The sequence below is a fragment of the Pseudochaenichthys georgianus genome, chromosome 1, assembly GCF_902827115.2.
Source record: "Pseudochaenichthys georgianus chromosome 1, fPseGeo1.2, whole genome shotgun sequence".
In the NCBI taxonomy this organism is placed as follows: domain Eukaryota; kingdom Metazoa; phylum Chordata; class Actinopteri; order Perciformes; family Channichthyidae; genus Pseudochaenichthys; species Pseudochaenichthys georgianus.
In genome coordinates, this window is record NC_047503.1 from 17510808 (window position 1) to 17521976 (window position 11169).

The window sequence follows — 11169 nt, forward strand, 5'->3', positions numbered from 1 at the left end:
TTTTGTCCGTCTCTGTTTAATATACGCTTGTCACTGGGAGTCCTCCAGGGGGCGGAAAAGGCACCAAACAGGAAGTAAACCACTCCTGACAACGTTGAAGAAGAACAGTTTATTGTGTACCTCCGGTTAGCAAAATGGCTCAAGGTTCGAAGAAATGTAAAGTTCAGCGGCCAGGAATCTCTAAAAAACCCCATCCAACCAAGCCGAAAGGACAGAGGAAAGGAGGTATGTATTTAAAGTATTACTTGTAATCTAACGAGTTGCTCGGAAAATATTATATGTTAGTCAAAAAGCATTAACGCGTGACATGCGTGGAAACAGCTGAACACGCGTGTTGGGATATTTACAATATCAAGCAGATATGAAGACATTGATTAATATTAGATGTTCTCCTTTCTCCAAAATATTATATTCATCATAAAACTAAGAGACTAGCTAAATAAAACCATGTGAAGGCTTATGCTCTGTGTCGCAGACCTTAATGAGTTGAATAACGTAGCTTAGCTCTACTTTAATTTGAACCTTAGCCAAATATACTAGAACCGACGTGTTGCAGGAAAACTACTGAATACATGTTCTTAGCCTGTGTTGCTCTGTTAACTTGATATATTATAGTGGATTTAGTGAGCAAATTAATATTAATCAGCCACTGTTTAGTAGCTGTAATGCTTACATGTAACCTTTCTTTAGGAATTCAAACAAGGAAATACATTGAGGTATTCCACTAGTTTACTTTTCATATACACTCTATGGTTAATATACAGTCAGTTGGATGTTTTAGTTCAGGTATATACCTAGCTAAACGGCTATTACCATAAGTAGTAAATCCTACTTTCATGAAGGTAACGATGTGCAGTCTTTGGTGCAACTATTAAATGGTATTGTTTTATACAAAAAATGCTTCTTTGAATCTGTTTGTTAGTGAAGACTAACTCTTTTTTTTGTTTAAACTGAGTAAAACACCATAAATTGAAACATCAAACACAACAAACTATAAAAACAGAAGCCTACAAAATGAATGACCAATTGCATTTCAGGGCCATCTCGTGTTAGACAGTTGCATTTTTAAAGTGTGTCTTTATTATTGAATTTGAAGAACTGATGGCAACAGCTTTTGGGAATATGCCAGTGATGTTATTGCTTTCTTTGTTAAGGGAGGCTCATTGCACCAAAGAAGGCTCACGTGATTGAGGAACAGAAGCTGAAGAAGGTGAGGACATTTCTAACGGAACGTTTCTCACATCTCTTACATCCTGAATTGATTACATAAAAGAGCTTGACTGATTCCTTGTATAATATGACCACCTCTGCTGCTTCCTAAAGGCTTTAGAGATTGCCATCAGGAACAAGATTGAGGTGGAAGTGACCCATAGGGCAAGCACATGCCTGCACAAGCCACTGAGTGTGGTGAAAGGGGCTGAACGGCCTGAAGGCAAAGGCATCCCAGGACTTCCCCGTCCAGATACCAGCTCCAAATAGGACCGGATACAAAACCCTGAGGCTGACCGTGCTAAACTTAAGGACTTAGTCACGGGGTCATTTAACTACATTGATCCCATGACTCAGATTTAAGATGCACGCCAACTGTCTTGCTGTTTTTCATTCCTAAATATTTGTAGCTGACTTCAGTCATACAGAAATAGACTGAGCCCCTCTTGTACAGATGTTAATTCTTGCTTTTCAGTTTACAAAGAAATGTATACATAGAAATTCTGAATGTGATCTGCAGGACTAGGCTCTGAGAATTGCATAAACCTCACTAGGGGGCACCACAGAACTTTCTTTACTCGTGGGATTTGTGATGGGTTGAAATGCTGCAAGAAAATATGATTTGATGATGTTTGTGCTCTACCACCCGGCAACTGTTTTGTAACATTCTTTGTATGATTGTACAGCCAAAAATGAATAATAAGAGTAAAACCACCAGTCACCGATATGAATCCTTTGAAGTATGTTCGCCACACTTTTTCTCAGGGAAGTGCTATTGCATGGAACGTGTTGACAATCACAGGTAGCTTTCCCACACAAGCCCACCTGTTTCAGTGAGCTCAAAGCTGTTAACTGAACTGGTGACATGTGGAGCCATGTGCTTCCACAGGCAGCCTATTTAAGTGTTTACACTGTAGGATTAAGTAACACTATTTTGCATGGCCACCTGCACCTGGCACTTCCCACAATGCAACTAGAATGTCATCAGTTAGGTCAGGTGTTGTGTGTAGCAGCTAATGTAACTTTACCACAGTTGAAATGGGAAGAGTTCCCCTTTGAGGTACACTACGCATTTGGGGTCTTAAATTAAAAGCCATGAACCAGAGCATTGTACTGTATGTCACAATCAGGGACGTGCACAGTCATTGGGAGCGGCTATTGCTCTAAACTAGAAAAAGGGCCTCCCCCCACCCCGCCGAAAACGTAAGAACTTTTTATGAAAAATGAAAACCAGGGACATTTTTTGTTTTGTGGTCCATACCTCATTAACATATCTAATGTTAGTAACTATTAAAGACAAAATGCGGACAATTCTGTTTTACTGTAGTTTGACCGTTATAACGGCTGTGCCTTACATAAACTCACTAATTGATTAAACCAGTTCAATATGCATTATTCTTATTATCATTCTTTATGAGCGCAGTAACGGTAAGGTATCAAATTACTTATTTATTTAGTATTCCATAACTTAATAACAGAGATGGTCAAACTAAAGTAGAGACATGGCAGAAATCCTACAATGAAGCGGGGCAGTGAAGTGTTCTCCGTAGGCCTATGTGAGAGAAGGCGATCAAGAAAAGAGAGAGAGGGTGAGGGAGTTTGCGGAGCAGATGAGAAGACACAGAAAGACAGAACAGAAGCACAATAACAAGTATATTTAGGTGTTTTTTTTGTAAATAACCGACGGTGTCAAGAGGAAGTAAAGTCCCCTGGTTTGTCCCCTATACTCTAACTGCTATGAGAGAACTCAAAATCAATTTAAGCATATTTAAAAACGGGGACAGATTGACCCGGGATTTGCCACCAAAGCCAGGCAGGCATTTGGTATGATCACCATAGCCATATGAGGCTGGACCGGACTCGGAGGACTTTCCTTTGCTTTTCAGCTGTCGGATTGTAAACAAAGTCACGTGACTGGGGGCAGATGAATCTACAATACTAATTGTGAGCTTATCATGTTTCTTCGGCCACAACAGGAAAAAAAGACAATCGCTCTCTCCAGAGGGGCAGGCCAGCCAAAAAGTTCAAAAGGGCCGTTGCCCGGGCAACATTAGCCCGTACCTGTGCACGTCCTTGGTCACAATGTTGATTCACCATTGTACCCTTGTTTGGCTTTGGGTTGTCTTGAATAAACAGCAACACCTAAGGAATGGGCTTGAGGTTTCTCAAGTGCTGTATCAACAGATCAGCACTGTGACAGCTAACCAGCCAGTGATAAGACTGAACGCTGTTTGAAAGGTTTCCATGTCAACACTCGCTCTCAAGCAACCCGTTCCAGAACACAATTGGTAAGCTTCTTGAGGAAATAGAGCTTTTATACAATATGTATAAAAACACACTAATGTGCATTAAGTACCACAACGTGAGCTGTCTTTTATGAGGTTTTTTATTTTATTTGAATCCATTATGGATGTCGCTTCTAACTCATGCAGCTCGCTATATATGCTTTTAGTTAAGGTTTCTATGCTTTACAACTACCACTCAGAAACATACCAATGACAGAATGCATTATGCATTTGGTGCACAAGGACAGCACTACCATACGAAAAACAATCACATAACAAGGTAGTTGTGAAAAGGGTTAGTAAAACCCAATTAAGCAGCACAGATTCACCAGCACTTATTTCTAAAGCAGATCTGTAGTAAGTACAGTGCAAGTCTAGTAAGCTTTAATGGCGTGATTGGAGCGCAGGAACCTGGGGAAGGAGTCTTTGGCCATCAGATTGTAGATTCTCTGCTGTGCCTCATCGAATGTGTCGGCACACGGAGAGTCCGTCACTCCAAGCAGAGCCTCCCGAGTCTCAGCGTCCAAGTTTACCTGAGGGGAAAACAGATTATGAGAAGAAGCTCTTTAATGATATCTTTATCCTGACTGCACGCATCACTCTCCTCTCCACAAACCTCCTGTGGGGCGTCAGGGTTGATAAACTGGTTGTAGATGCTGCTGGACTTTATCTTCTGCACGTTAGAAGGAGAAACTCTGTACTCCTGACAAGCCAGCCAGAACTCCAGGTTCTCCTCACTGAACTCTGAGCGCAGGAACCCATGAAACGCCTGCAGAGCGCCTGGTTGAGAGGGAGAAGAACAAACCAGAGTCAACAATGTGTCAAATGAAGAAGAGTTAACATTAGAATATGGAAAAGCATGATGCCAGAAAAACTCAGGCCACATAAAGACCAACATTTCATACAAAGACATGTTCATGCTTGCTTGACACTGTTAGAGCTCTATATTCCACTCAACACTTCTAACAGCTTTTTTTATGAAGTATTAAAACATCAACAGCAGCCAAATTGCAAGTGACATTTATTGGAAATACAATGTGTAGAATAAAGAAGAGTCATACGGTCACAGAACTAGCCAACTGACATCAGTTATAGTGTCTAACTGTTTGCTAACATTAGTCACCACAGCTACTGGTCATCAAATACACTTTGTCTTATGTATGAAATACGTCTGTGGTTAACAACAAAATAAGAAATTATCCCACTTTGTTCTATGACATAAGATATCAGTAAATATCCCACTTGTGAATTTTGAAACATCAAGCTAACTGTCTTTAGCTTAATGTTGATAAAGTTTTGTCAACATAAAAACATTAGCTTTTCACTTCAGTGTTCATCAGGGAAGATTATCTTTTTGAACAGAATATGTAAGTATCATAAGGATTTTTTTGTCACAAACTATATTCTCTGCTATAATCTAAAATGCATAGATGTTGGCTTTGCTTTTGGTCAGTGGTACCATTGTATTGCTAACATCCATGTTGTTCTACAAAAAAATATAATTCCTGCAACGCTCGATTTGAGAAAAGAAGAATTTGTTCATAGTAAATCCTAGTTTTGGTCAGTTAAAACTATATCAGAAACATCAAGTATTGTTGTTTTTATAATCTTTATCTTTAAATGCTAATATTGAGTCACTGTTAAACCATTAAATAGCCGCTTCTTGTAGAGTACAACCTGATGTCCCAGAGGGTTAGTGTTGTTTGAACAGAGTTGTGTACAGGCAGACTTAAGCCTAATGTAAGATATAAGTACTACCTGCTGTGCAAGCTGCATTGGAGAGAATTTGAAAATAAAAAAAGACAAGAATTGGGTCTTTTTCACATTTTGACTTTCCCTAGTCGAAAAAGCACAGGTGTTACTCTAGTTACCTCGACAGTGAGCCAGCATGAACAACACCAGGACCTGAGACGGAAGCAGCTCATTCACACTTTGTTAATTTTATCACTAGCACTAGTGCTTTTCCATTTGTCAAATGTCTTCATAGAGACGTATTGCATGTGTTGTTGAAACATTAAACTGACTTTATGGTGGGGGGGAAAAAAAGACATTCTTACTTCTGTTTTTCAGCAGAGTCTCCAGGTCATGGGGAACTCTTCCATCCTGACCCCTGATAAGAAAAATGGAAACGGTAAAAATTCAGCTTCACAGTGATATCTGGTAGATTTACTTCTACTACTCAATTCCAAAAAAAAAAGATTCCAGAAGGTTTACTTTAGCTTGTGGTGCGTCTCAGTCAGATGGCTTAACTTCACCCGCAAGTCTTTTGCCCTGAAAACAGAAACATTATCATTAATTGTAAAAAATCTGCCATCAGGGCATCAGTGATTTGCATAGAAAACAAATGATCCAGCTGCATACTCACCTCTCCAGGCATGAGGAGGGCAGGGAGGAAAGTCCCTTACACATTGAGGTGCGTTTGAGAAAACGTAGAAAGGTAAAATAAAGACAATTTCTTCTGAGTTTTTCAGTCACTCAGCCTCCCGAGCTTCAGAGTGCTTCTCTTATATAGCCTATACCTGTTTGTTATCTGATCTGTCCGATCCTCTAATAACAGCAGCTGTAGGACAGGAGTTGAATGAGAGAGGTGGTGTACGTGCTTAGAGTCCACATAGGCCTGTCAACAGGAGACAGCACATAGAATAGGATAATTAAAGCAGGGTGACTTTCAGTACATGTTTGTGTGGTCAGGCATCACTTACTTTCTTTAGAGTCCGACCGGCAGGTGGACTGTTCACATCACTCATCTCTGGAGAGGTACTGCAGCATGGACAGGTGAGTGTTAAATGTTGACGGATGAGGCTGGACAAAACAAGACAGAACGCCTAAAACACCATTAAAGCCCCTGTGCAATACAAATAGTACCTCCTTTTTCTCATTTGTTATGACTTGTACTTTGTGTTTTGGAAACTGCATATGGAGCTCTCAATCAATGTGGATCTCCCTGCAAATGATGTTGTGTCATGAAACTGTCCCATTAAAGGTGGGGTAGGTAATTCACTTCAGAAACATTTTTTTGTTATATTCCATGGAATGCTCTTAACATCCCGATAGCAATAAATACATTAAATGCTTTGACAATAAATACATAAAGAAAAGTTCATCTTTGGAAGCCGTGGCGCTGTAATTTCACTGTGTGACATTAAAAAGAGGGTTCACAATATCCTCTATTTCCATCATAACATATTTTACTTACAGCCCCCCTCCACTCGGATATGTATTTTACTTGAAGGTTCTTCACTTTGACCTTCACTGTGCAGAATGATGTACTCTGTTTGCACTTTCAAATCCAACCCGATATCACGGCAAGACGTGAACATGTGACGATTTACCATGCTGGGAGACGTGAAGATGTCACGATTTCGTCCCTTCAAACGTGACAGTTACACGGTATTGTTAACCCATGTTAACCAGAGCCATATAATAGATTAGTGGTTATAGTGGTTAAAGCACGTTATTTTATTATTTTATTATTAGATATTAATAGGATCCCTATAAAGTATATTCATTACTTGTTATTCTCTACTAATAGTTCATTAAAGACTGTGTTGTCACAACAGACTGTATATAATGACTAGTTTCCACACCCCTTTTAAGATTTTCTAAGCTAAGGTTTATTGACATATTATACACAACTACGGTGTAGTTATGCAATGAATGAAAAACTTGGGTCGCAGGTTCCTCAGTGCATTACAAGACATCTATCAATATTGTGTGTATACCTCCACCATTAAACTGTCCTTCTGCACATTTCTTATACTATCTACATATATGTTATAAGAGTATAATACAGTATAATATCAGTTTAATAATAAACAAATAAGTGCTTAAACATAGTTAACATTGCAGGAAAGCGATTATATTAAGTACTTTGTCAGGCTTAATATGTATCTATAGATACAAATGTCACTGTGTGTGCTGTGTGCTCTGCATGTGTGACCATTAAAGAGGGTTTCATCCCTCCATATTCTTCTTCTATACCCCCAAAGCTTTTTTCTTATTCAAAAGAAGACCTTAACCTAAAGTACTCTTTAATGTTTGAATTAAGCCTTATTAGTTTGTCTGTTTTGCACATCCTCCTATTAATATCTAATAATAAATAATAAAATTCAATAACGTGCTTTACCCACCAGGTGTCCCTTTCTATCAGCTCTGCACCGTTATGGTGTAAATACAGCCTATCTACCAATTGGATCAAATATAAAAGTCAGCCGAATTAGTGTTGATACTGCAAGGAGACGTATTGTGTGAAAAGAAATGTAAGATGTTGTTTAATTGCTTATATATTTATGGTCCACGTCACGTTTTCAGTTTTGGCGGCAGTTCTTCCTGCTTGTCTAGAAGTCTTCTCAGCATGGCTCTATACATAGAGAACTACGGCAGATATGTAATACTTAATGCAGCCGAACCATGTATTACAATGCTGTTATGTGATGACTTTCAAAGAGAAAAGCAAGCACACTCGGAATAAAGTTTTATTTTGTTTTTAAAAAACGTTTTCAGATTTCACATCACATAAACCCCAAATCCCAGCATGCATTGCGGCTAAACCATCCAATCATCGAGCTGAGGATCTTGCCCACGTCAGTTTCCGGTTTCATTTATCACCGATGTATTTTGTTATACACACATTCCTTCACATTTACATTTTAATTTGCATTAAAGTATTTCATGAGGCCTTCCAACATGTTTTTAAATATAACTACGGTTGTAGTTGAAGAGTTTGTAAATTAACATGAACCGAAGCTGTTGCCTGGCAACTCAATCGCACAACGTCACGTCCGTTAATTCCACATCCACACCAGATCTACACGCATGGATTAACATCGATTTACTACATTAATGTAGCCTTTGTTTCTGCTAAAAGAGGTGTCGACCAGCTGGGGTAACAAGAAAATTGGCGTAATCGAGTGTGACTATTAAAAAATAAATCATTATTATATTAATATTGACACTAGGCTTGTTTGAGACAAGCAAGACCTGCGCAGACCTGCGCAGTTGCGATCAACGTCTTGCTAGTGCGTTGCATGATGGTTAGTCATTTTGTCCGACTTGCTCTGGAGGCTCGCCCACATGAGACTTTGAAATCTCGCGGGACAAAGACGCCCGCAGCCTTGAGAGCGAGGCGAGGCGAGTTGGCGCATTTGCTCTCCACGAGCTGCGGAAGCGAAATGCTTGATGGGAAACGGCTCGCTGGTATCTCGAGCTGAGCGCTCATTGGTGATTTTTACCACGTGCTGCTGATGAAACTCTCCAATTGGCTGGCAAAAGTTTGTTGTTGTTTTGTGTCAGTTTTACGTCGCCACATCCATTCCCATTTTTCATCATTGTTCCACAATGTTTATCATCATGAAATTAATATCTATATATTTGATACTATACTGCTTACCGTTTTCATACTATATCTTAGCATATTCATACACACTGTTCATACTGCTCACAGGCTGATATCGTATTCATACCCCACTGTTTATTCATCATTCAATTCATTCTATATGTTATTCTGTAGATTGTGTACATTACTTTCCACTTCGCTGCTTGTTGCACCTGGTTAGAAGCTAAACTGCATTTCGTTGTCTCAGTACCTGTAATATGTGCAATAACAATAACGTTTCTCTTTAAGTTAAACCAAATCATTAAAATAAAATCTATTGTAATGTAATGATTTGGTTTAACCTTATTTATTGAATACATCATTTAAAACGGCAAGATTAAATTAAATTACATCCATGTTGTACACATCATAAAGCTTAAAGTGGCAGCTAAAGAATTAACACAGCAGCAGGTCTGTTCAATTCATGCTCATTAAGCTTCATGTGTGCGGATCTGAAGGGACTGATCATTTGTAGCCTGTCCACCTATCAGTTTTGCAAACATTAAGAGGGAGGAGCATTTCTAATTATGGAACCCAGTCACTGGTGTGGTTCATCATGTCATTCTCCATACAATACATGTGGGATTTCTATTGCATCCACTTCATCTGCAACGAAAAACGCCAACGCAATTTCCGCCATTGCAAACCCAGCCAGTCAAGCCGACTCCGAGTCCGAGCTGTCCGACTTAAGACGAGCTTTTTAACACCTCCCCCGGCTGCGATCGGCTACTCTCGTCTACTTTCGAGGCGAGCCGCAATGTGTCTCAAACAAGCCTAATAACAACCGACCGTCGGGGTAGCATTTGCTTGGCATTTCCGGTTATTTCTCCAATGGTTAACATGGGTTAACAATACCGTGTCACTGTCATGTTTGAAGGGATGACATCGTGACATCTTCACGTCTCCCAGCATGGTAAATCGTCACATGTTCACGTCTTGCCGTGATATCGGGTTGTTCAAATCATGTGTTGGGGGGGACTTTAAGTATGAATAGCTATATACTGTTTATTTGCACTCACCACTCTGGCCACTTCATTAGGTACACTTGTACAACCTTATGTAATTTAAAACAACACAGAGTACATATTCAGATTATTATTGTTAAATATTTAACCATACCTTTATCACTGAGGTAGTTTTCAGTGGTTTTGTAGCTTTATATTGAGAGATGTTTTAACATTTTGTCCACCCAAATTACAAATATTACCTTTTCACAGTGTCAACAACAACAATAGGCTCAGTACAATTCATGGCAGAGATGTTGAATTGTAGCCTACATGTTTTCACATAATCACTTCTTAATTTACTTTTGTCTTTTTTTTGTATATTTTAGCCTATGTTTTAAATGGTTGAAAATAATATGTTTATAGACTAAATCTGGTCATAATTTAGCACTGTTCAACAGTGACTGTTGACTTGTGACCTCAGTATTTAATAAATCCTCCGGCCCTGGTTGAGGATTCTTCTGTGTGATGTCAGGGACAAATTGTTCTAACTAGGCTTGTTTGAGACACATTGCAGCTCGCCTCGAAAGTAGACGAGAGTAGCCGATCGCAGCCGGGGGAGGTGTCAAAAAGCTCGTCTTAAGTCGGACAGCTCGGACTCGGAGTCGGCTTGACTGACTGGGTTTGCAATGGCGGAAATTGCGTTGGCGTTTTTCGTTGCAGATGAAGTGGATGCAATATAAATCCCACATGTATTGTATGGAGAATGACATGATGATGAACCACGACTGGGTTCCATAATTAGAAATGCTCCTCCCTCTTAATGTTTGCAAAACTGGTGGACAGGCTACAAATGATCAGTCCCTTCAGATCCGCACACATGAAGCTTAATGAGCATGAATTGAACAGACCTGCTGCTGTGTTCATTCTTTAGCTGCCACTTTAAGCTTTATGATGTGTACAACATGGATGTAATTTGATTTAATCTTGCCATTTTAAATGATGTATTCAATAAATAAGGTTAAACCAAATCATTACATTACAATAGATTTTATTTTAATGATTTGGTTTAACTTAAAGAGAAACTTTATTGTTATTGCACATATTACAGGTACTGAGACAACGAAATGCAGTTTAGCTTCTAACCAGGTGCAACAAGCAGTGAAGTGGAAAGTAATGTACACAATCTACAGAATAACATATAGAATGAATTGAATGATGAATAAACAGTGGGGTATGAATACATTAGATATCAGCCTGTGAACAGTATGAACAGTGTGTATGAATATGCTAAGATATATAAAGTATGAAAACGGTAAGCAGTATAGTATCAAATATATATATTAATTTCATGATG

At 39.1% G+C, this 11169-nt stretch overlaps 2 protein-coding genes across 2 annotated transcripts; one reads left to right on the forward strand and one right to left on the reverse strand.

Moving 5' to 3' along the window:
- The first annotated feature begins 79 nt into the window (after positions 1-79).
- c1h19orf53 (chromosome 1 C19orf53 homolog) lies at positions 80-1934 on the forward strand. Its single transcript, XM_034092324.2, has 3 exons — positions 80-225; positions 1155-1210; positions 1324-1934. The coding sequence occupies exons 1-3, from the start codon at positions 135-137 to the stop codon at positions 1477-1479; spliced, it is 303 nt and encodes a 100-aa protein (XP_033948215.1). The 5' UTR covers positions 80-134; the 3' UTR covers positions 1480-1934.
- Positions 1935-3616: 1682 nt separating this feature from the next.
- On the reverse strand, positions 3617-6409 carry LOC117454343 (regulator of G-protein signaling 5). The gene is made up of 5 exons (XM_034093557.1): positions 5860-6409; positions 5709-5765; positions 5552-5604; positions 4111-4274; positions 3617-4027 (listed from the first exon to the last, which is right to left on the reverse strand). Exons 1-5 carry the CDS (start codon positions 5901-5903, stop codon positions 3869-3871), a joined length of 477 nt encoding a protein of 158 aa, XP_033949448.1. The 5' UTR covers positions 5904-6409; the 3' UTR covers positions 3617-3868.
- Between the last annotated feature and the right edge of the window lie 4760 nt (positions 6410-11169).